Source organism: Scyliorhinus torazame, chromosome 31, assembly GCF_047496885.1.
Source record: "Scyliorhinus torazame isolate Kashiwa2021f chromosome 31, sScyTor2.1, whole genome shotgun sequence".
Taxonomy (NCBI): domain Eukaryota; kingdom Metazoa; phylum Chordata; class Chondrichthyes; order Carcharhiniformes; family Scyliorhinidae; genus Scyliorhinus; species Scyliorhinus torazame.
The window spans coordinates 31,784,211-31,809,761 of NC_092737.1; the positions used below are offsets into that span (position 1 = coordinate 31,784,211).

The window sequence follows — 25,551 nt, forward strand, 5'->3', positions numbered from 1 at the left end:
ACAGGGTCGATGCAGGAAGGATGTTCCCGATGGTGGGGGGTGTCCAGAACCAGGGGTGACAGTCTGAGGATACGGGGGAGACATTTTGGACGGAGATGAGGAGACATTTCTTCCCCCAGAGAGTGGGCGGCCTGTGGAATTTGTCACCACGGGAAGTAGCCGAGGCCAAAACGTTGTGTTTCTCAGAAGCCGTTAGATACAGCACTCGGGGCGGAGGGGGTCAGAGGATATGGGGAAGGTGAGAACAGGTTACTGTGTTGGAGTATCAGCTATCATGGTGAATGGTGGTGCAGGTTCGATGAACCGAATGGCCTCCTCCTGCTCGTATTTTCTATTTCTACGTTTTTATGATGCATATTATATTCCATATTTGTAGCAGTAATGTTATTTTAAAAACTGGTTTAAATAACATACAGGCGGGCAGCATGAGTGGCACAGTGGTTAGCACTGCTGCCTCACGGCGCGAGGTCCCAGGTTCGATCCCGGCTCTGGGTCACTGTGCGTGTGGAGTTTGCACATTCTCCCCGTCTTTGCGTGGGTTTCGCCCTCACAACCCAAAGATGTGCAGGGTAGGTGGCCACACTAAATTGCCCCTTGATTGGAAAAAATGAATTGGGTACTCTAAATTATATTTTAAAAATAAATAAATAACGTACAGGCTGTATATCTGCTAAAGCTGTGATTAAGGGGCCGTAAAAGAGATCAGGACTGATTCCAACCACTTACTTATCCAACCAGATAAAGGGCTCACGGAATCATGTTTTGATTGCTGGATATTCCCTGGAGAGCAGATAATTTATGGGGGAGTGGTGTTCAGTCCTAGCTAAGCAGGTCTTGGAATTTAGTGGGGTACAGATGATGTAATTAATGGGAGGAGCCAGGCTGGTCTGTAGTTTTGTAGTTTGATACTGGGTTTGAGACTGACGAGACAGAAGTGCACTGGATCTGCTCCTGAAAGGGTCTCTCTCTCTCTCCAAAAGACGACACAGCTAAGCAAGTAATGTGATTGTTAACTTTATTTATAAGTGGCATTTGAACTGTGTTGGGGTTGCTTAACTGGGGTGAGAAGTGGGTACAGATAGTAAGGTCAAGCTTTTCCTTTTAAGAACTGTTTAACTGATAATGGTAAAGCTTTGATGTTAATGTGCTTAATTTTGTGTTGAAATTCAAGTTTGTTTGAACATAAAAGATACCTTTTGGTCAGGGTCATCAACCTGGGGTGAAGGATCCTTCACTCACAGTGTTACAAAGCTCAAAAGAAATTGTTTGGGATCTGGGGCGAGATTCTCCGACCCCCAGCCGGGTCGGAGAATCGCCGGGGGCTGGCGTGAATCCCGCCCCCGCTGGTTGGCGAATTCTCCGGCACCGGAGATTCGGCGGGGGCGGGAATCGCGCCGCACCGGTTGGCGGGGCCCCCCCCGCGAATCTCTGGCCAGGATGGGCCGAAGTCCCGCTGCTAGAATGCCTGTCGTGGATTAAAGCACCTACCTTACCAGCGGGACAAGGCGGCGCGGGCGGGCTCCGGGGTCCTGGGGGGGGTGCGGGGCGATCTGGCCCCGGGGGGCGCCCCCACAGTGGCCTGGCCCGCGATCATTGCCCACCGATCCGCGGGCGGGCCTGTGCCGTGGGGGTACTCTTTTCCTTCCGCCTTCGTCACGGTCTCCACCATGGCGGAGGTGGAAGAGACTCCCTCCACAGCGCATGCGCGGGGATGCCGTGAGCGGCCGCTGACGCTCCCGCGCATGCGCCGCACGGCAAAGTCATGTCCGCGCCAGCTGGCGGGGCGGAAATCAGTCCGGCGCGGGCTCAGCCCCTCAAGGTTAGGGCTGGGCCCCCCAAGGTGCGGAGGACCTTTGGGGCGGCGCGATGCCCGACTGATTTGCGCCGTTTTTGGCGCCGGTCGGCGGACATTGCGCCGATGCCGGAGAATTTCGCCCCTGGTCCGGGGTCCTAACAAATGTTGGGATCCGGTCCGGGATACTACCAAATGTTGGGATCTGGTCCGGGATCCTACCAAATGTTGGGATCTGGTCCGGGATCCGAACAAATGTTGGGATCCGGTCCGGGATACTACCAAATGTTGGGATCTGGTCCGGGATCCTACCAAATGTTGGGATCCGGTCCGGGATACTACCAAATGTTGGGATCTGGTCCGGGATCCTACCAAATGTGGGATTCGGTCCGGGATACTAACAAATGTTGGGATCCGGTCCGGGATCCTAACAAATGTTGGGATCTGATCCGGGATCCTACCAAATTCTGGAGCTGGAGTTGGAAGAACTTCGGATCATTCGGGAGGCAGACGGGGTCATAGATAGCAGCTTCAGGGAATTAGTTACACCAAAGATTGGAGATAGGTGGGTAACTGTAAGAGGGACTGGGAAAAAGCAGTCAGTGCAGAGATCCCCTGCGGTCGTTCCCCTGAGAAACAAGTATACCGCTTTGGATACTTGTGGGGGGGGGGGACTTACCAGGGGTAAGCCATGGGGTACGGGCCTCTGGCACGGAGTCTGTCCCTGTTGCTCAGAAGGGAAGGGGGGAGAGGAGCAGAGCATTAGTTATTGGGGACTCTATAGTCAGGGGCACAGATAGGAGATTTTGTGGGAGCGTGAGAGACTCGCGTTTGGTATGTTGCCTCCCAGGTGCAAGGGTACGTGATGTCTCGGATCGTGTTTTCCGGGTTCTTAGGGGGGAGGGGGAGCAGCCCCAAGTCGTGGTCCACATTGGCACTAACGACATAGGTAGGAAAGGGGACAAGGATGTCAGGCAGGCTTTCAGGGAGTTAGGATGGAAGCTCAGAACTAGAACAAACAGAGTTGTTATCTCTGGGTTGTTGCCCGTGCCACGTGATAGTGAGATGAGGAATAGGGAGAGAGAGCATTTAAACACGTGGCTACAGGGATGGTGCAGGCGGGAGGGATTCAGATTTTTGGATAACTGGGGCTCTTTCTGGGGAAGGTGGGACCTCTACAGACAGGATGGTCTACATCTGAACCTGAGGGGCACAAATATCCTGGGGGGGAGATTTGTTAGTGCACTTTGGGGGGGTTTAAACTAATGCAGCAGGGGCATGGGAACCTGGATTGTAGTTTTAGGGTAAGGGAGAATGAGAGTATAGAGGTCAGGAGCACAGATTTGACGTCGCAGGAGGGGGCCAGTGTTCAGGTAGGTAGTTTGAAGTGTGTCTACTTCAATGCCAGGAGTATATGAAACAAGGTAGGGGAACTGGCAGCATGGGTTGGTACCTGGGACTTCGATGTTGTGGCCATTTCGGAGACATGGATAGAGCAGGGACAGGAATGGATGTTGCAGGTTCCGGGGTTTAGGTGTTTTAGTAAGCTCAGAGAAGGAGGCAAAAGAGGGGGAGGTGTGGCGCTGCTAGTCAAGAGCAGTATTACGGTGGCGGAGAGGATGTTAGATGGGGACTCTTCTTCCGAGGTAGTATGGGCTGAAGTTAGAAACAGGAAAGGAGAGGTCACCCTGTTGGGAGTTTTTTATAGGCCTCCTAATAGTTCTAGGGATGTAGAGGAAAGGATGGCGAAGATGATTCTGGATAAGAGTGAAAGTAACAGGGTAGTTATTATGGGAGACTTTAACTTTCCAAATATTGACTGGAAAAGATATAGTTCGAGTACAATAGATGGGTCGTTTTTTGTACAGTGTGTGCAGGAGGGTTTCCTGAAACAATATGTTGACAGGCCAACAAGAGGCGAGGCCACGTTGGATTTGGTTTTGGGTAATGAACCAGGCCAGGTGTTGGATTTGGAGGTAGGAGAGCACTTTGGGGACAGTGACCACAATTCGGTGACGTTTACGTTAATGATGGAAACGGATAAGTATACACCGCAGGGCAAGAGTTATAGCTGGGGGAAGGGCAATTATGATGCCATTAGACGTGACTTGGGGGGGGATAAGGTGGAGAAGTAAGCTGCAAGTGTTGGGCACACTGGATAAGTGGGGCTTGTTCAAGGATCAGCTACTGCGTGTTCTTGATAAGTATGTACCGGTCAGACAGGGAGGAAGGCGTCGAGCGAGGGAACCGTGGTTTACCAAGGAAGTGGAATCTCTTGTTAAGAGGAAGAAGGAGGCCTATGTGAAGATGAAGTGTGAAGTTTCGGTTGGGGCGATGGATAGTTACAAGGTAGCGAGGAAGGATCTAAAGAGAGAGCTAAGACGAGCAAGGAGGGGACATGAGAAGTATTTGGCAGGAAGGATCAAGGAAAACCCAAAAGCTTTCTATAGGTATGTCAGGAATAGGCGAATGACTAGGGAAAGAGTAGGACCAGTCAAGGACAGGGATGGGAAATTGTGTGTGGAGTCTGAAGAGATAGGTGAGATACTAAATGAATATTTTTCGTCAGTATTCACTCAGGAAAAAGATAATGTTGTGGAGGAGAATGCTGAGCCCCAGGCTTATAGAATAGATGGCATTGAGGTACGTAGGGAAGATGTGTTGGCAATCCTGGACAGGCTGAAAATAGATAAGTCCCCGGGACCTGATGGGATTTATCCTAGGATTCTCTGGGAGGCCAGGGAAGAGATTGCTGGACCTTTGGCTTTGATTTTTATGTCATCATTGGCTACAGGAATAGTGCCAGAGGACTGGAGGACAGCAAATGTGGTCTCTTTGTTCAAAAAGGGGAGCAGAGACAACCCCGGCAACTATAGACCGGTGAGCCTCACGTCTGTAGTGGGTAAAGTCTTGGAGGGGATTATAAGAGACAAGATTTATAATCATCTAGATAGGAATAATATGATCAGGGATAGTCAGCATGGTTTTGTGAAGGGTAGGTCATGCCTCACAAACCTTATTGAGTTCTTTGAGAAGGTGACTGAACAGGTAGACGAGGGTAGAGCAGTTGATGTGGTGTATATGGATTTCAGCAAAGCGTTTGATAAGGTTCCCCACGGTAGGCTATTGCAAAAAATACGGAGGCTGGGGATTGAGGGTGATTTAGAGATGTGGATCAGAAATTGGCTAGCTGAAAGAAGACAGAGGGTGGTGGTTGATGGGATATGTTCAGAATGGAGTACAGTCACAAGTGGAGTACCACAAGGATCTGTTCTGGGGCCGTTGCTGTTTGTCATTTTTATCAATGACCTAGAGGAAGGCGCAGAAGGGTGGGTGAGTAAATTTGCAGACGATACTAAAGTCGGTGGTGTTGTCGATAGTGTGGAAGGATGTAGCAGGTTACAGAGGGATATAGATAAGCTGCAGAGCTGGGCTGAGAGGTGGCAAATGGAGTTTAATGTAGAGAAGTGTGAGGTGATTCACTCTGGAAGGAATAATAGGAATGCGGAATATTTGGCTAATGGTAAAGTTCTTGAAAGTGTGGATGAGCAGAGGGATCTAGGTGTCCATGTACATAGATCCCTGAAAGTTGCCACCCAGGTTGATAGGGTTGTGAAGAAGGCCTATGGAGTGTTGGCCTTTATTGGTAGAGGGATTGAGTTCTGGAGTCGGGAGGTCATGTTGCAGCTGTACAGAACTCTGGTACGGCCGCATTTGGAGTATTGCGTACAGTTCTGGTCACCGCATTATAGGAAGGACGTGGAGGCTTTGGAGCGGGTGCAGAGGAGATTTACCAGGATGTTGCCTGGTATGGAGGGAAAATCTTATGAGGAAAGGCTGATGGACTTGAGGTTGTTTTCGTTGGAGAGAAGAAGGTTAAGAGGAGACTTAATAGAGGCATACAAAATGATCAGGGGGTTGGATAGGGTGGACAGTGAGAGCCTTCTCCCGCGGATGGAAATGGCTAGCACGAGGGGACATAGCCTTAAACTGAGGGGTAATAGATATAGGACAGAGGTCAGGGGTAGGTTCTTTACGCAAAGAGTAGTGAGGCCGTGGAATGCCCTACCTGCTACAGTAGTGAACTCGCCAACATTGAGGGCATTTAAAAGTTGATTGGATAAACATATGGATGATAATGGCATAGTGTAGGTTAGATGGCTTTTGTTTCGGTGCAACGTCGTGGGCTGAAGGGCCTGTACTGCGCTGTATTGTTCTATGTTCTATGTTCAAATGTTGGGATCTGATCCGGGATCCTACCAAATGTTGGGAAATGATCCGGGATCCTACCAAATGTTGGGATCTGGTCCGGGATCCTAACAAATGTCGGGATCTGGTCCGGGATTGTAACAAATGTTGGGATCTGGTCCGGGATTGTAACAAATGTAGGGATTTGGTCCGATATCCTAACCAATGTTGGGATCTGGTCCGATATCCTAACAAATGTTGGGATCTGTTCCGGGATCCTAACAAATGTTGGGAGCTGGTCCAGGATCCTAACAAACGTTGGGATCTGGTCCGGGATCCTAACAAATGTTGGGATCTGGTCCGGGATCCTAACAAATGTTGGGATCAGGTCCGGGATCCTAACAAATGTAGGGATCTGGTCCGATATCCTAACCAATGTTGGGATCTGGTCCGATATCCTAACAAATGTTGGGATCTGGTCCGATATCCTAACAAATGTTGGGATCTGGTCCAGGATCCTAACAAACGTTGGGATCTGGTCCGGGATCCTAACAAATGTTGGGATCTGGTCCGGGATTGTAACAAATGATGGGATCTGGTCCAGGATTGTAACAAATGTTGGGATCTGGTCCGAGATTGTAACAAATGATGGGATCTGGTCCGGGATCCTAACAAATGTTGGGATCTGGTCCAGGATTGTAACAAATGATGGGATCTGGTCCGATATCCTAACAAATGTTGGGATCTGGGGCGAAATTCTCCCCCAACGGCGGGATGCCCGCCGACTGGCGCCAAAGCCGGCGCCAATCAGACGGGCATCGCGCCGGCAAAAAGGTGCGGAAGTCTCCGCATCTTTGGCGGCCTAGCCCCAACATTGAGGGGCTAGGCCGACGCCGGAGGGATTTCCGCCGCGCCAGCTGGCGGAAATGGCGTTTGTTGCCCCGCCAGCTGGCGCGGAAATGCGGCGCATGCGCAGTGGAGGGAGTCTCTTCCGCCTCCGCCATGGTGGAGGCCGTAGCGGAGGTGGAAGGGAAAGAGTGCCCCCATGGCGCAGGCCCGCCCGCGGATCGGTGGGCCCCGATCGTGGGCCAGGCCACCGTGGGGGCACCCCCGGGGTCAGATCGCCCTGCGCCCCCCCCCAGGACCCCGGAGCCCGCCCACGCCGCCTGGTCCCGCCGGTAAATACCAGGTTTGATTTACGTCGGCGGGACAGGCAATTCCTGGGCGGGACTTCGGCCCATCCGGGCCGGAGAATCCAGCGGGGGGTCCCGCCAACCGGTGCGGCCGGATTCCCGCCCCCGCCCAATCTCCGGGAGCGGAGACTTCGGCGGGGGCGGGATTCACGGCGGCCAACGGCCATTCTCCGACCCGGCGGGGGGTCGGAGAATGACGCCCCTGGTCCGGGATCCTAACAAATGTTGGGATCTGGTCCGGGATCCTAACAAATGATGGGATCTGGACCGGGATCCTAACAAATGTTGGGTTCTGTTGACTCCCTTATGACTCGCTATGTTCCCCGAAAGAACAAATGTCATGTGGCTAGTTTGTCCCAAAACTTTTTCAGGCCGAGTGAGAAGTTTTTAAAAGTGTTGCTATTACTGTGATGCTGAAACGCGGCAGCCACCTAGATCACAGCAATCCCCCCACCCCCCCTCTATCTGCAATAAGACAAGGACCAGATCGACTGTTCCTAGTGATGCTGACAGAGCTACAACGCATTGCTTAGCACAGAGAAGACCTCCTGCTGCCCTTCTTCTAATAGTGCCTCAGGGTTTAGGCCCGAGGACGGCCTATCGTCGTGCGGCACTATCTCAACACTGCACCTTCTCCACGTGTCTGCGTGGGTTTCCTCCGGGTGCTCCGGTTTCCTCCCACAGTCCAACAGATGTGCAGGTTAGGTGGATTGGCCACGCTAAAACTGCCGCTTAGTGTCCTAAAGGTTAGGTGGGGTTGCGGGGATAGAGTGGGGCGCTCTCACGGAGTGTCGGCGCATACGAGACGGGCCGAATGGCCTCCTTCTGCACTGTCGGGATTGTACGATGGCCAGGGTTGCGTGTTGGTCACTGGAGCAGACTCCAACCCACAAACACAAGCCAGAGGCGAGGGAGTGTGGGCGAGGGTTTGTGTCGGCGAGGGAATGTGGGCGAGGGAGTGTGGGCGAAGGAGTGTGGACGAGGGAGTGTGGGCGAGGGAGTGTGGGCGAGGGGGTGTGGGCGAGGGAGTGTGGGCGAGGGAGTGTGGGCGAGGGTGTGTGGGCGAGGGAGTGTGGGCGAGGGAGTGTGGGCGAGGGAGTGTGGGCGAGGGAGTGTGGGCGAGGGAGTGTGGGCGAGGGAGTGTGGGCGAAGGAGTGTGGACGAGGGAGTGTGAGCGAGGGAGTGTGGGCGAGGGAGTGTGGGCGAGGGAGTGTGGGCGAGGGAGTGTGGGCGAGGGAGTGTGGGCGAGGGGGTGTGGGCGAGGGAGTGTGAGCGAGGGAGTGTGGGCGAGGGAGTGTGGGCGAGGGAGTGTGGGCGAGGGACTGTGGGCGAGGGGGTGTGGGCGAGGGAGTGTGAGCGAGGGAGTGTGGGCGAGGGAGTGTGGGCGAGGGAGTGTGGGCGAGGGGGTGTGGGCGAGGGGGTGTGGGCGAGGGGGTGTGGGCGAGGGGGTGTGGGCGAGGGAGTGTGAGCGAGGGAGTGTGAGCGAGGGAGTGTGGGCAAGGGAGTGTGGGCGAGGGAGTGTGGGCGAGGGAGTGTGGGCGAGGGAGTGTGGGCGAGGGGGTGTGGGCGAGGGGGTGTGGGCGAGGGAGTGTGGGCGAGGGAGTGTGGGCGAGGGAGTGTGGGCGAGGGGGTGTGGGCGAGGGGGTGTAGCCCATGAAGCCATGGCTGATACTGAAACTCTGCAGCCAACGACAGCAGCTTTCAGCCGCCTTGTCAGGACCCCAATGTCACGTCAGACTCATACAACACGAACAAGATGTCAATCAGCTCAACAGGTCTGTGCTCTTTCAAAGAGCAAACCAATGAATTTGCTGACTGGACTGATTCCCGGAATGAGGGGATTATCCCATTAGGAATGGCTGAGTATATTGAGAGTTTTGAAAACTGAGAGGCGATCTGTGAAGCAACTAAAGCCCTCAACAGGTCAATGTTGAGAGGATGTTTCCCCCAGGCTGCCTGAGGGAGTCTGGAACAGAGAGGGCCGCAGTCTCAGACTACAGGGTCAGCCCTGTCCCTGTCACCCCACCTGACTCTTTGGCCACTAAGGCCATTTATCACGGCCAATCCACCCTAACGCGCACATATTTGGACTGTGGGAGGAAACCGGAGCACCCGGAGGAAACCCACGCACACACGGGGAGGACGTGCAGACTCCACACAGACAGTGACCCAAGCCGGGAATCGTACCGGGACCCTGGCGCTGTGAGGCAACAGTGCTAACCACTGCGCCACCCGGGTCCCTGTCGCTATGAGGCACCAGTGCTAACCACCGTGCCGTCCTAATCTTTGAAAGCTTTGATATGAATACAAGCACCAAGTCAGCGCTGAAGCACTGCCCCTCCCGTCACCACTCACTCACCTTGTCTTTTGCGCGCTCTTTCCTTCATGATGTGCTGGTGGAGTGCCCGCGCCATCGCGCTCGACATCTTGGGTCGTTCCAGTAGGGCTGGCATCGTCTCAGTTTCTGAAGGAGACAGGCACTAGACGCTGGACCGGAAGCAAGACAGATCAAGGTGAGATTGGTGTGGAACGCAGCCGAACAGACGGGCGGAGGTTCATCCCGAAAATCACCCAGGATGGCACAGCTAGATCACCCCTCGCCACAACCCCGCTGGAGCTCAAACGTCCTCCCCCATTGGCCGTCCCTGCAGCAATTCATCAAAAACAGTGGGCGGGGGGGACAGTGGGCGGGGGGCAGTGGGCGGGGGGACAGTGGGCGGGGGGGACGTTGGGCACCGGGACAGTGGGCGGGGGGACAGTGGGCGTGGGGACAGTGGGCGGGGGAAGAGTGGGTGGGGGGATAGTGGGCGGTGGAACAGTGGGCGAGGGACAGTGGGCGGGGGGGACAGTGGGCAGGCGGACAATGGGTGGGGGGGGACAGTGGGCGAGGGACAGTAGGCGGGGGGCCAGCGGGCGGGGGGGCAGTGGGCTGGGGGACATGGCGGGGGGACAGTGGGCGGGGGGGGCAGTGGGCGGGGGGGCAGTGGGCGGGGGGCCAGGGCGGGGGGACAGTGGGCGGGGTGACAGTGGGCGGGGGGACAGTGGGCGGGGGGGACAGTGGGCGGGGGGGACGTGGGCGGGGGGGCAGTGGGCGAGGGGACAGTGGGCGGGGGGGGCAGTGGGCGGGAGACAGTGGGCGAGGGGACAGAGGGCGGGGGGCAGTGGGCGGGGGGGACAGTGGGCGGGGGGACAGTGGGCGGGGGGGGCCATGGCGGGGACAGTGGGCGAGGGGACAGTGAGCGAGGGACAGTGTGCGGGGGGCCAGTGGGCGAGGGGACAGTGAGCGAGGGGCAGTGGGCGGGGGGGCAGTGGGACAGTGGGCAGGGGGGGCCATGGCGGGGACAGTGGGCGGGGGGACCGTGGGCGGGGGGGGACAGTGGGCGGGGGGCAGTGGGCGAGGGACAGTGTGCGGGGGGCCAGTGGGACAGTGGGCGGGGGGGCCATTGCGGGGACAGTGGGCGGGGGGACAGTGGGCGGGGGGCAGTGGGCGAGGGACAGTGTGCGGGGGGCCAGTGGGCGGGGGCAGCGCTGTGAGTTTAAAGATAAGGGCAGAAATTCAGTGGTTAATTGGCCAGTGTCAGCGCAGCCTCTCCAGATCTCTTCCAGAATTCACGATTCAACCAGGCCTCAGGGACAATGTTTAATTTTCCCAAGACTACCCCCGCCCATCCAGGTCCCCCCTCCCTCCGATTCAGATTCCTCCCCCCAATCCGGAACCCCCCCATCCGGATCCCCCCCAAAAAAACCAGGTCCTCGCCCCCAAATCCAGATCATCCAACCAAATCCGCATCCTCGCCCCCCCCAAATCCAGATCATCCCCCCCCAAAATCCGGATCCTCCCCCCCAAATCCAGATCCTCCCCCACAAAATCCGGATCCTCCCCCCCCAAATCCAGATCCCCCCCCATATCCAGATCCTCCCCCACAAATCCAGATCCTCCCCCCAAACCCAGATCCTCCCCCCCAAATCCAGATCCCCCCTCAAATCCAGATCCCCCCAAATCCAGATCCCCCTCAAATCCAGATCCCCCAAAATCCAGATCCCTCCCCCCAAATCCAGATCCCCCCAAATCCAGATCTCCCCCAAAACCAGATCCCTCCCCCCAAATTCAGATCCCCCCAAATCCAGATCACCCCCCAAATCCAGATCCCCTCCCAAATCCAGATCCTCCCCCCCAAATCCAGATCACCCCAAATCCAGATCCCCCCCCAAATTCAGATCCTCCCCCAAATCCAGATCCTCCCCCCCACAAATCCAGATCCACCCCCCCAAATCCAGATCCCCCCTCAAATCCAGATCCACCCCCCCAAATCCAGATCCACCCCCCCAAATCCAGATCCCCCCTCAAATCCAGATCCTCCCCAAATCCAGATCCACCCCAAATCCAGATCCACCCCCCCAAATCCAGATCCCTCCCCCCCAAATCCAGATCCTCCCCCAAATCCAGATCCCCCCAAATCCAGATCCTCCCCCCCAAATCCAGATCCTCCCCCCCCAAATCCAGATCCACCCCCCCAAATCCAGATCCCCCCCTCAAATCCAGATCCTCCCCCCCCAATCCAGATCCCCCAAATCCAGATCCCCCCCCGAATCCAGATCCTTCCCCAAATCCAGATCCCCCCAAATCCAGATCCCCCCCGAATCCAGATCCTCCCCCAAATCCAGATCCCCCCAAATCCAGATCCCCCCCCAAATCCAGATCCCCCCCGAATCCAGATCCCCCCAAATCCAGATCCCCCCCAAATCCAGATCCCCCCAAATCCAGATCCCCCCAAATCCAGATCCCCCCCAAATCCAGATCCCCCCTCAAATCCAGATCCTCCCCCGAATCCAGATCCACCCCCCCAATCCAGATCCTCCCCCCCAAATCCAGATCCCCCCAATCCAGATCCCCCCAAATCCAGATCCCCCAATCCAGATCCCCCCGAATCCAGATCCTCCCCCAAATCCAGATCCCCCCCTCAAATCCAGATCCTCCCCAAATCCAGATCCACCCAAATCCAGATCCCCCCTCAAATCCAGATACTCCCCAAATCCAGATCCCCCAAATCCAGATCCACCCAAATCCAGATCCCCCCAAATCCAGATCCCCCCAAATCCAGATCCCCCCTCAAATCCAGATCCCCCCCTCAAATCCAGATCCCCCCAAATCCAGAACCGCCCAAATCCAGATCCTCCCCCAAATCCAGATCCCCCCTCAAATCCAGATCCTCCCCCAAATCCAGATCCTCCCCCCCAAATCCAGATCCACCCCCCCAAATCCAGATCCCCCCCTCAAATCCAGATCCTCCCCCCCAATCCAGTGGGCGGGGTGACAGTGGGCGGGGGGGACGTGGGCGGGGGGGGCAGTGGGCGAGGGGACTGTGGGCGGAGGGGCAGTGGGCGGGAGACAGTGGGCGAGGGGACAGAGGGCGGGGGGCAGTGGGCGGGGGGACAGTGGGCGGGGGGACAGTGGGCGGGGGGGGCCATGGCGGGGACAGTGGGCGAGGGGACAGTGAGCGAGGGACAGTGTGCGGGGGGCCAGTGGGCGAGGGGACAGTGAGCGAGGGGCAGTGGGCGGGGGGGCAGTGGGACAGTGGGCAGGGGGGCCATGGCGGGGACAGTGGGCGGGGGGACCGTGGGCGGGGGGGACAGTGGGCGGGGGGCAGTGGGCGAGGGGACAGTGGGCGGGGGGACAGTGGGCGGGGGCAGCGCTGTGAGTTTAAAGATAAGGGCAGAAATTCAGTGGTAAATTGGCCAGTGTCAGCGCAGCCTCTCCAGATCTCTTCCAGAATTCACGATTCAACCAGGCCTCAGGGACAATGTTTAATTTTCCCAAGACTACCCCCGCCCATCCAGGTCCCCCCTCCCTCCGATTCAGATTCCTCCCCCCAATCCGGAACCCCCCCATCCGGATCCCCCCCCAAAAAAACCAGGTCCTCGCCCCCAAATCCAGATCATCCAACCAAATCCGCATCCTCGCCCCCCCCAAATCCAGATCATCCCCCCAAATCCGGATCCTCCCCCCCCAAAATCCGGATCCTCCCCCCCAAATCCAGATCCTCCCCCACAAAATCCGGATCCTCCCCCCCCAAATCCAGATCCCCCCCCATATCCAGATCCTCCCCCACAAATCCAGATCCTCCCCCCAAACCCAGATCCTCCCCCCCAAATCCAGATCCCCCCTCAAATCCAGATCCCCCCAAATCCAGATCCCCCAAAATCCAGATCCCTCCCCCCAAATCCAGATCCCCCCAAATCCAGATCTCCCCCAAATCCAGATCCCTCCCCCCAAATTCAGATCCCTCCAAATCCAGATCACCCCCCAAATCCAGATCCCCTCCCAAATCCAGATCCTCCCCCCCAAATCCAGATCACCCCAAATCCAGATCCCCCCCCAAATTCAGATCCTCCCCCAAATCCAGATCCTCCCCCCCACAAATCCAGATCCACCCCCCCAAATCCAGATCCCCCCTCAAATCCAGATCCACCCCCCCAAATCCAGATCCACCCCCCCAAATCCAGATCCCCCCTCAAATCCAGATCCTCCCCAAATCCAGATCCACCCCCCCAAATCCAGATCCCTCCCCCCCAAATCCAGATCCTCCCCCAAATCCAGATCCCCCCAAATCCAGATCCTCCCCCCCAAATCCAGATTCACCCCCCAAATCCAGATCCCCCTCAAATCCAGATCCTCCCCCAAATCCAGATCCTCCCCCCCAAATCCAGATCCCCCCTCAAATCCAGATCCTCCCCCCCAAATCCAGATCCCCCCCCAAATCCAGATACTCCCCCAAATCCAGATCCTCCCCCAAATCCAGATCCCCCCTCAAATCCAGATCCCCCCAAATCCAGATCCGCCCAAATCCAGATCCTCCCCCAAATCCAGATCCCCCCTCAAATCCAGATCCTCCCCCAAATCCAGATCCTCCCCCCCAAATCCAGATCCACCCCCCCCAAATCCAGATCCCCCCCTCAAATCCAGATCCTCCCCCAAATCCAGATACTCCCCCAAATCCAGATCCTCCCCCAAATCCAGATCCCCCCTCAAATCCAGATCCCCCCAAATCCAGATCCGCCCAAATCCAGATCCTCCCCCAAATCCAGATCCCCCCTCAAATCCAGATCCTCCCCCAAATCCAGATCCTCCCCCCCCCAAATCCAGATCCACCCCCCCAAATCCAGATCCCCCCCTCAAATCCAGATCCTCCCCCCCAATCCAGATCCCCCCAAATCCAGATCCCCCCCGAATCCAGATCCTTCCCCAAATCCAGATCCCCCCAAATCCAGATCCCCCCAAATCCAGATCCCCCCCGAATCCAGATCCTCCCCCAAATCCAGATCCCCCCAAATCCAGATCCCCCCAAATCCAGATCCCCCCCCAAATCCAGATCCCCCCCAAATCCAGATCCCCCCAAATCCAGATCCCCCAAATCCAGATCCCCCCAAATCCAGATCCCCCCAAATCCAGATCCCCCCTCAAATCCAGATCCTCCCCCAAATCCAGATCCACCCCCCCAATCCAGATCCTCCCCCCCAAATCCAGATCCCCCCAATCCAGATCCCCCCAAATCCAGATCCCCCAAATCCAGATCCCCCGAATCCAGATCCTCCCCCAAATCCAGATCCCCCCCTCAAATCCAGATCCTCCCCAAATCCAGATCCACCCAAATCCAGATCCCCCCAAATCCAGATCCCCCCTCAAATCCAGATCCTCCCCAAATCCAGATCCCCCAAATCCAGATCCACCCAAATCCAGATCCCCCCAAATCCAGATCCCCCCAAATCCAGATCCCCCCTCAAATCCAGATCCCCCCCTCAAATCCAGATCCCCCAAATCCAGATCCGCCCAAATCCAGATCCTCCCCCAAATCCAGATCCCCCCTCAAATCCAGATCCTCCCCCAAATCCAGATCCTCCCCCCCAAATCCAGATCCACCCCCCCAAATCCAGATCCCCCCCTCAAATCCAGATCCTCCCCCCCAATCCAGATCCCCCCAAATCCAGATCCCCCCCCGAATCCAGATCCTTCCCCAAATCCAGATCCCCCCAAATCCAGATCCCCCCAAATCCAGATCCCCCAAATCCAGATCCCCCCAAATCCAGATCCCCCCCAAATCCAGATCCCCCCCCCGAATCCAGATCCTTCCCCAAATCCAGATCCCCCAAATCCAGATCCCCCCGAATCCAGATCCCCCCAAATCCAGATCCCCCCCCGAATCCAGATACTTCCCCAAATCCAGATCCCCCCAAATCCAGATCCCCCCAAATCCAGATCCCCCCCAAATCCAGATCCCCCCCAAATCCAGATCCCCCCCAAATCCAGATCCACCCAAATCCAGATCCTCCCACCCAAGCCAGATCCCCCCAAATCCAGATCCCCCCGAATCCAGATCCTTCCCCAAATCCAGATCCCCCCCAAATCCAGATCCCCCCAAATCCAGATCCCCCAAATCCAGATCCCCCCAAATCCAGATCCCCCCAAATCCAGATCCCCCAAATCCAGATCCCCCCCCGAATCCAGATCCCCCAAATCCAGATCCCCCCGAATCCAGATCCCCCCAAATCCAGATCCCCCCCCCGAATCCAGATCCTTCCCCAAATCCAGATCCCCCCCCCCCGAATCCAGATCCCCCCGAATCCAGATCCCCCCGAATCCAGATCCCCCAAATCCAGATCCCCCCGAATCCAGATCCCCCCAAATCCAGATCCCCCAAATCCAGATCCCCCCAAATCCAGATCCCCCAAATCCAGATCCCCCCCCGAATCCAGATCCCCCAAATCCAGATCCCCCCGAATCCAGATCCCCCCAAATCCAGATCCCCCCCCGAATCCAGATCCCCCAAATCCAGATCCCCCCGAATCCAGATCCCCCCAAATCCAGATCCCCCCCCGAATCCAGATCCCCCCAAATCCAGATCCCCCCAAATCCAGATCCCCCCCGAATCCAGATCCCCCCGAATCCAGATCCCCCCAAATCCAGATCCCCTCAAATCCAGATCCCCCCAAATCCAGATCCCCCGAATCCAGATCCCCCCAAATCCAGATCCTCCCCCAAATCCAGATCCCCCCAAACCCGGATCCGCCCCCGCTCCGGCTCCCCCCCCTCACCATTCCCGAGCCTCCCTCACTCTCTTCCCCCCAACTCCACATCCGCCTCACTCCATGGCCGCCATCACGCACCTTCCTTCTGCCCCTCTCTGCCGTCACATCCGGTCCCCCCTTTGCCTCCCGTCCACTACCGCCGCTCCGCCCCGCAGCCGTAAAGCAGGAAGGGGGGGTGGCTGTCGCGAAGCGACGCGTCGCGGTGCCGGGACGCCGGGCGTTGCCCCGCGCGCGGCCGTAAAGCGGCGCGGCCGGGGCGCCCCGCAGCCGGAAAGCGGGCCGGCCGGTTGGCGGCGGTGTCGCGAATGCCCGTCATGGCGGCCGAGTTCCACCCGCGGGCCGGGAAGCTGGTGTCGCTGCTGAACGGCGGCCGCACGGCCAAGCGCAGCAAACCCACCGAGGAGTTCAACCACGGCCTGGCCGTCAGCCGGCAGCCGCTGGCCGACGGGCAGCTCTTCCAGGTGCGCATCGACCGCAAGGTGAGTCCGGGGCCCCCGGCGCCGGCCGCCAGGAAAGGGCGGGGATCGAGCGCGGCCTAGTCCCGGGGGGCGGGGGGGGCCCGGTGAGCGCGACCCCCCCCCCCCGGCCCATCCAACCCCCAACACCGTCCCCATCCAACCCCCAACACCGTCCCCATCCAACCCCCAACACCGTCCCCATCAAACCCCCAACACCGTCCCCATCTAACCCCCAACACCGTCCCCATCCAACCCCCAACACCGTCCCCATCCAACCCCCAACACCGTCCCCATCCAACCCCCAACACCGTCCCCATCCAACCCCCAACACCGTCCCCATCCAACCCCCAACACCGTCCCCATCCAACCCCCAACACCGTCCCCATCCAACCCCCAACACCGTCCCCATCCAACCCCCAACACCGCCCCCATCCAACCCCCAACACCGTCCCCATCCAACCCCCAACACCGTCCCCATCCAACCCCCAACACCGTCCCCATCCAACCCCCAACACCGTCCCCATCCAACCCCCAACACCGTCCCCATCCAACCCCCAACACCGTCCCCATCCAACCCCCAACACCGCCCCCATCCAACCCCCAACACCGTCCCCATCCAACCCCCAACACCGTCCCCATCCAACCCCCAACACCGTCCCCATCCAACCCCCAACACCGTCCCCATCCAACCCCCAACACCGTCCCCATCCAACCCCCAACACCGTCCCCATCCAACCCCCAACACCGTCCCCATCCAACCCCCAACACCGTCCCCATCCAACCCCCAACACCGCCCCCATCCAACCCCCAACCCCGTCCCCATCCAACCCCCAACACCGCCCCCATCCAACCCCCAACACCGTCCCCATCCAACCCCCAACACCGTCCCCATCCAACCCCCAACACCGTCCCCATCCAACCCCCAACACCGTCCCCATCCAACCCCCAACACCGTCCCCATCCAACCCCCAACACCGTCCCCATCCAACCCCCAACACCGTCCCCATCCAACCCCCAACACCGTCCCCATCCAACCCCCAACACCGTCCCCATCCAACCCCCAACACCGTCCCCATCCAACCCCCAACACCGTCCCCATCCAACCCCCAACACCGCCCCCATCCAACCCCCAACACCGTCCCCATCCAACCCCCAACACCGTCCCCATCCAACCCCCAACACCGTCCCCATCCAACCCCCAACACCGTCCCCATCCAACCCCCAACACCGTCCCCATCCAACCCCCAACACCGTCCCCCATCCAACCCCCAACACCGTCCCCATCCAACACCCAACACCGTCCCCATCCAACCCCCAACACCGCCCCCATCCAACCCCCAACACCGTCCCCATCCAACCCCCAACACCGTCCCCATCCAACCCCCAACACCGTCCCCATCCAACCCCCAACACCGTCCCCATCCAACCCCCAACACCGTCCCCATCCAACCCCCAACACCGTCCCCATCCAACCCCCAACACCGTCCCCATCCAACCCCCAACACCGCCCCCATCCAACCCCCAACACCGTCCCCATCCAACCCCCAACACCGTCCCCATCCATCCCCAACACCGTCCCCATCCAACCCCCAACACCGTCCCCATCCAACCCCCAACACCGTCCCCATCCAACCCCCAACACCGTCCCCATCCATCCCCAACACCGTCCCCATCCAACCCCCGACACCGTCCCCATCCAACCCCCAACACCGTCCCCATCTAACCCCCAACACCGTCCCCATCCAACCCCCAACACCGTCCCCATCCAACCCCCAACACCGTCCCCATCCAACCCCCAACACCGTCCCCATCCAACCCCCAACACCGTCCCCATCCAACCCCCAACACCGTCCCCATCCAACCCCCAACACCGTCCCCATCCAACCCCCCCCCCCCCGGCCCATCCAACCCCCCCCCCCCCCGGCCCATCAACCCCCCCCCCCCCCCCGGCCCATCAACCCCCCCCCCCCGGCCCATCAACCCCCCCCCGAGCCCTCCAACCCCTCCCCCCCCCCCCCCCCGGCCCATCAACCCCCCCCGGCCCATCAACCCCCCCCCCCCCCCGGCCCATCAACCCCCCCCCCCCCGACCCATCAACCCCCCCCCCCCCGGCCAATCAACCCCCCCCCCCCGGCCCATCAACCCCCCCCCCCGGCCCATCAACCCCCCCCCCCCCCGGCCCATCAACCCCCCCCCCCCCCCCCCGGCCCATCAACCCCCCCCCCCCCCGGCCCATCAACCCCCCCCCCCCCCCGGCCCATCAACCCCCCCCCCCCCCCCGGCCCATCAACCCCCCCCCCCCCCCCCGGCCCATCAACCCCCCCCCCCCCGGCCCATCAACCCCCCCCCCCCGGCCCATCAACCCCCCCCCCCCCGGCCCATCAACCCCCCCCCCCCCCGGCCCATCAACCCCCCCCCCCCCCCGGCCCATCAAACCCCCCCCCCCCCCCCGGCCCATCAACCCCCCCCCCCCCCCGGCCCATCAACCCCCCATCCCCCCCCGGCCCATCAACCCCCCCCCCCCCGGCCCATCAACCCCCCCCCCCCCGGCCCATCAACCCCCCCCCCCCCCCCCCGGCCCATCAACCCCCCCCCCCCGGCCCATCAACCCCCCCCCCCCGGCCCATCAACCCCCCCCCCCCGGCCCATCAACCCCCCCCCCCCCGGCCCATCAACCCCCCCCCCCCCGGCCCATCCAACCCCCCCCCCCCCCCGGCCCATCAAACCCCCAACACCGTCCCCATCAAACCCCCAACACCGTCCCCATCAAACCCCCAACACCGTCCCCATCAAACCCCCAACACCGTCCCCATCAAACCCCCAACACCGTCCCCATCAAACCCCCAACACCGTCCCCATCCAACCCCCAACACCGTCCCCATCCAACCCCCGACACCGTCCCCATCCAACCCCCGACACCGTCCCCATCCAACCCCCAACACCGTCCCCATCCATCCCCAACACCGTCCCCATCCATCCCCAACACCGTCCCCATCAAACCCCCAACACCGTCCCCATCAAACCCCCAACACCGTCCCCATCCAACCCCCAACACCGTCCCCATCCAACCCCCAACACCGTCCCCATCCAACCCCCAACACCGTCCCCATCCAACCCCCAACACCGTCCCCATCCAACCCCCAACACCGTCCCCATCCAACCCCCAACACCGTCCCCAGCAAACACCCAACACCGTCCCCATCAAGCACCCAACACCGTCCCCATCCAACACCCAACACCGTCCCCATCCAACCCCCAACACCGTCCCCATCCAACCCCCAACACCGTCCCCATCCAACCCCCAACACCGTCCCCATCCAACCCCCAACACCGTCCCCATCCAACCCCCAACACCGTCCCCATCCAACCCCCAACACCGTCCCCATCCAACCCCCAACACCGTCCCCATCCAACCCCCAACACCGTCCCCATCCAACCCCCAACACCGTCCCCATCCAACCCCCAACACCGTCCCCATCCAACCCCCAACACCGTCCCCATCCAACCCCCAACACCGTCCCCATCCAACCCCCAACACCGTCCCCATCCAACCCCCAACACCGTCCCCATCCAACCCCCAACACCGTCCCCATCCAACCCCCAACACCGTCCCCATCCAACCCCCAACACCGTCCCCATCCAACCCCCAACACCGTCCCCATCCAACCCCCAACACCGTCCCCATCCAACCCCCAACACCGTCCCCATCCAACCCCCAACACCGTCCCCATCCAACCCCCAACACCGTCCGCATCCAACCCCCAACACCGTCCCCATCCAACCCCCAACACCGTCCCCATCCAACCCCCAACACCGTCCCCATCCAACACCCAACACCGTCCCCATCCAACCCCCAACACCGTCCCCATCCAACCCCCAACACCGTCCCCATCCAACCCCCAACACCGTCCCCATCCAACCCCCAACACCGTCCCCATCCAACCCCCAACACCGTCCCCATCCAACCCCCAACACCGTCCCCATCCAACCCCCAACACCGTCCCCATCCAACACCCAACACCGTCCCCATCCAACACCCAACACCGTCCCCATCCAACACCCAACACCGTCCCCATCAAACCCCCAACACCGTCCCCATCAAACCCCCAACACCGTCCCCATCAAACCCCCAACACCGTCCCCATCAAACCCCCACACCGTCCCCATCAAACCCCCAACACCGTCCCCATCCAACACCCAACACCGTCCCCATCCAACCCCCAACACCGTCCCCATCAAACACCGTCCCCATCCAACACCCAACACCGTCCCCATCCAACACCCAACACCGTCCCCATCCAACACCCAACACCGTCCCCATCCAACACCCAACACCGTCCCCATCCAACGCCCAACACCGTCCCCATCCAACGCCCAACACCGTCCCCATCCAACGCCCAACACCGTCCCCATCCAACACCCAACACCGTCCCCATCCAACACCCAACACCGTCCCCATCCAACACCCAACACCGTCCCCATCCAACACCCAACACCGTCCCCATCCAACACCCAACACCGTCCCCATCCAACACCCAACACCGTCCCCATCCAACACCCAACACCGTCCCCATCCAACACCCAACACCGTCCCCATCCAACACCCAACACCGTCCCCATCCAACACCCAACACCGTCCCCATCCAACACCCAACACCGTCCCCATCCAACACCCAACACCGTCCCCATCCAACACCCAACACCGTCCCCATCCAACACCCAACACCGTCCCCATCCAACACCCAACACCGTCCCCATCCAACACCCAACACCGTCCCCATCCAACACCCAACACCGTCCCCATCCAACACCCAACACCGTCCCCATCCAACACCCAACACCGTCCCCATCCAACACCCAACACCGTCCCCATCCAACACCCAACACCGTCCCCATCCAACACCCAACACCGTCCCCATCCAACACCCAACACCGTCCCCATCCAACACCCAACACCGTCCCCATCCAACACCCAACACCGTCCCCATCCAACACCCAACACCGTCCCCATCCAACACCCAACACCGTCCCCATCCAACACCCAACACCGTCCCCATCCAACACCCAACACCGTCCCCATCCAACACCCAACACCGTCCCCATCCAACACCCAACACCGTCCCCATCCAACACCCAACACCGTCCCCATCCAACACCCAACACCGTCCCCATCCAACACCCAACACCGTCCCCATCCAACACCCAACACCGTCCCCATCAAACCCCCCCCCCCCCCCAACACCGTCCCCATCAAACCCCCCCCCCCCCCCCGGCCCATCAAACCCCTCCCCCCCCCCCGGCCCATCAAACACCCCCCCCCCCCCCCCGGCCCATCAAACACCCCCCCCCCCCCCCCGGCCCATCAAACACCCCCCCGGCCCATCAAACCCCCCCCCCCCCGGCCCATCCAACCCCCAACACCGTCCCCATCCAACCCCCAACACCGTCCCCATCCAACCCCCAACACCGTCCCCATCCAACCCCCAACACCGTCCCCATCCAACCCCCAACACCGTCCCCATCCAACCCCCAACACCGTCCCCATCCAACCCCCAACACCGTCCCCATCCAACCCCCAACACCGTCCCCATCCAACCCCCAACACCGTCCCCATCCAACCCCCAACACCGTCCCCATCCAACCCCCAACACCGTCCCCATCCAACCCCCAACACCGTCCCCATCCAACCCCCAACACCGTCCCCATCCAACCCCCAACACCGTCCCCATCCAACCCCCAACACCGTCCCCATCCAACCCCCAACACCGTCCCCATCAAACCCTCCCAGGACAGGTACAGCACGGGGTTAGATACAGAGTAAAGTTCCCTCTGCACTGTCCCCATCAAACGCTCCCAGGACAGGTACAGCACGGGGTTAGATACAGAGTAAAGCTCCCTCTACACTGTCCCCATCAAACGCTCCCAGGACAGGTACAGCACGGGGTTAGATACAGAGTAAAGCTCCCTCTGCACTGTCCCCATCAAACACTCCCAGGACAGGTACAGCACGGGGTTAGATACAGAGTAAAGCTCCCTCTACACTGTCCCCATCCAACACTCCCAGGACAGGTACAGCACGGGGTTAGATACAGAGTAAAGCTCCCTCTACACTGTCCACATCAAACACTCCCAGGACAGGTACAGCACGGGGCTAGATACAGAGTCAAGCTCCCTCTACTCTGTCCCCATCAAATTTCCGAACTGCTCCACTGGGATATTTCCTCAGGTGAATCACGTGAAACACATGGTTATTGTCGAGTGATTCATGAGTGTTTAGAATCTGGCTGAAAATTGTGTGCCGAATATCTTCGCTCATTTTGGTGTTGATCTCTATTTACTGGTTTGCAGACTGGGGTCTGCTTCTCTTTCAACTGGAACAAGATGCTCTCTGCTGTGTCTGATAGTAAGTCCCCACCAGTACTGTACCCCAGTGTTATACAGTGACAGACCCGTCCTCACCAGCACTGTACCCCAGTGTTACACAGTGGCTGACTCATCCCCACCAGTACTGTACCCCAGTGTTATACTGTGTCAGACCCGTCCCCACCAGTGCTGTACCCCAGTGTTATACAGTGACTGACCCGTCCCCACCAGTACTGTACCCCAGTGTTATACAGTGACTGACCCGTCCCCACCAGTCCTGTATCCCAGTGTTATACAGTGACAGGCCCGTCCTCACCAGTACTGTACCCCAGTGTTATACAGTGACAGACCTATCTCCACCAGTACTGTACCCCAGTGTTATACTGTGACAGACCCGTCCCCATCAGTACTGTACCCCAGTGTTATACAGTGACAGACCCATCTCCACCAGTACTGTACCCCAGTGTTATACTGTGACAGACCCGTCCCCACCAGTACTGTACCCCAGTGTTATACAGTGACAGACCCGTCCCCACCAGTCCTGTATCCCAGTGTTATACAGTGACAGACCTGTCCTCACCAGTACTGTACCCCAGTGTTATACAGTGACAGACCCTTCCCCACCTGTGCTGTACCCCAGTGTTATACAGTGACAGACCTGTCCCCACCAGTACTGTACCCCAGTGTTATACTGTGACAGACCCGTCCCCACCAGAACTGTACCCCAGTGTTATACAGTGACAGACCCGTCCCCACCAGTACTATACCCCAGTGTTATACAGTGACAGACCCGTCCCCACCAGTACTGTACCCCAGTGTTATACAGTGACAGACCCGTCCCCACCAGTACTGTACCCCAGTGTTATACAGTGACAGACCCGTCCCCACCAGTCCTGTATCCCAGTGTTATACAGTGACAGACCCGTCCCCACCAGTACTGTACCCCAGTGTTATACAGTGACAGACCCGTCCCCACCAGTACTGTACCCCAGTGTTATACAGTGACAGACCCGTCCCCACCAGTACTGTACCCCAGTGTTATACAGTGACAGACCCGTCCCCACCAGTACTGTACCCCAGTGTTATACAGTGACAGACCCACCCCCACCAGTACTGTACCCCAGTGTTACACAGTGACAGACCCGTCCCCACCAAAACTTTACCCCAGTGTTATACAGTGACAGATCCGTCCTCACCAGTACTGCACCCCAGTGTTACACAGTGACTGACCCGTCCCCACCAGTACTGTACCCCAGTGTTATACAGTGACCGACCCCTCTCCACCAGTACTGTACCCCAGTGTTATACAGTGACAGACCAGTCCCCACCAGTACTGTACCCCAGTGTTACACAGTGGCTGACTCATCCCCACCAGTACTGTACCCTAGTACTATACTAGTATGGCAGGGGGGTGGGCACGGGAGCAATAGGTCAGAAGGTGAGAGCACACAGCGGGTCTGGTGGCCTGAAGTGCATATGTTTTAATGCAAGAAGTATTGCTGGTAAGGCAGATGAATTTAGAGCTTGGATTAGTACTTGGAACTATGATGTCGTTGCCATTACAGAGACCTGGTTGAGGGAAGGGCAGGATTGGCAGCTAAACGTTCCAGGATTTAGATGTTTCAGGCGGGATAGAGGGGGATGTAAAAGGGGTGGCGGAGTTGCGCTACTCGTTCGTGAGAATATCACAGCTGTACTGCGGGAGGACACCTCAGAGGGCAGTGAGGCTGTATGGGTAGAGATCAGGAATAAGAAGGGTGCAGTCACAATGTTGGGGGTTTACTACAGGCCTCCCAACAGCCAGCGGGAGATAGAGGAGCAGATAGGTAGACAGATTTTGGAAAAGAGTAAAAACAACAGGGTTGTGGTGATGGGAGACTTCAACTTCCCCAATATTGACTGGGACTCACTTAGTGCCAGGGGCTTAGACGGGGTGGAGTTTGTAAGGAGCATCCAGGAGGGCTTCTTAAAACAATATGTAGACAGTCCAACTAGGGAAGGGGCGGTACTGGACCTGGTATTGGGGAATGATCCCGGCCAGGTGTTTCAGTAGGGGAGCATTTCGGTAACAGTGACCACAATTCAGTAAGTTTTAAAGTACTGGTGGACAAGGATAAGAGTGGTCCTAGGATGAATGTGCTAAATTGTGGGAAGTCTAATTATAACAATATTAGGCGGGAACTGAAGAACATAGATTGGGGGCGGATGTTTGAGGGCAAATCAACATCTGACATGTGGGAGGCTTTCAAGTGTCAGTTGAAAGGAATTCAGGACCGGCATGTTCCTGTGAGGAAGAAGGATGAATACGGCAATTTTCGGGAACCTTGGATAACGAGAGATATTGTAGGCCTCGTCAAAAAGAAAAAGGAGGCATTTGTCAGGGCTAAAAGGCTGGGAACAGACAAAGCATGCGTGGAATATAAGGAAAGTAGGAAGGAACTTAAGCAAGGAGTCAGGAGGGCGAGAAGGGGTC

The 25,551-nt window shown here is 58.8% G+C and overlaps 2 protein-coding genes across 5 annotated transcripts in view; one reads left to right on the forward strand and one right to left on the reverse strand.

Moving 5' to 3' along the window:
* Positions 1-16,354, reverse strand: part of gps2 (G protein pathway suppressor 2) — an 80,301-nt gene extending 63,947 nt beyond the window's left edge. For 2 of the 4 annotated variants that reach the window (XM_072493515.1, XM_072493512.1), the window contains exons 1-2: positions 16,264-16,351; positions 9,533-9,660 (exon numbers count right to left, since the gene is read on the reverse strand). In XM_072493515.1, the coding sequence (XP_072349616.1) occupies positions 9,533-9,626 (94 nt within the window). In that variant the 5' untranslated portion in view covers positions 9,627-9,660; positions 16,264-16,351. Of the gene's footprint in view, positions 1-9,532; positions 9,661-16,263 lie in introns of all 4 variants that reach the window. The other 2 variants (XM_072493514.1, XM_072493513.1) reach the window with 2 other exon arrangements.
* A 143-nt stretch (positions 16,355-16,497) lies between these two features.
* The window catches only part of neurl4 (neuralized E3 ubiquitin protein ligase 4), a 203,993-nt gene continuing 194,939 nt past the window's right edge, over positions 16,498-25,551 (forward strand). Inside the window, 1 exon segment of the mRNA XM_072493516.1 lies at positions 16,498-16,736. Within this exon segment, the coding sequence (XP_072349617.1) occupies positions 16,563-16,736 (174 nt within the window). The 5' untranslated portion in view covers positions 16,498-16,562.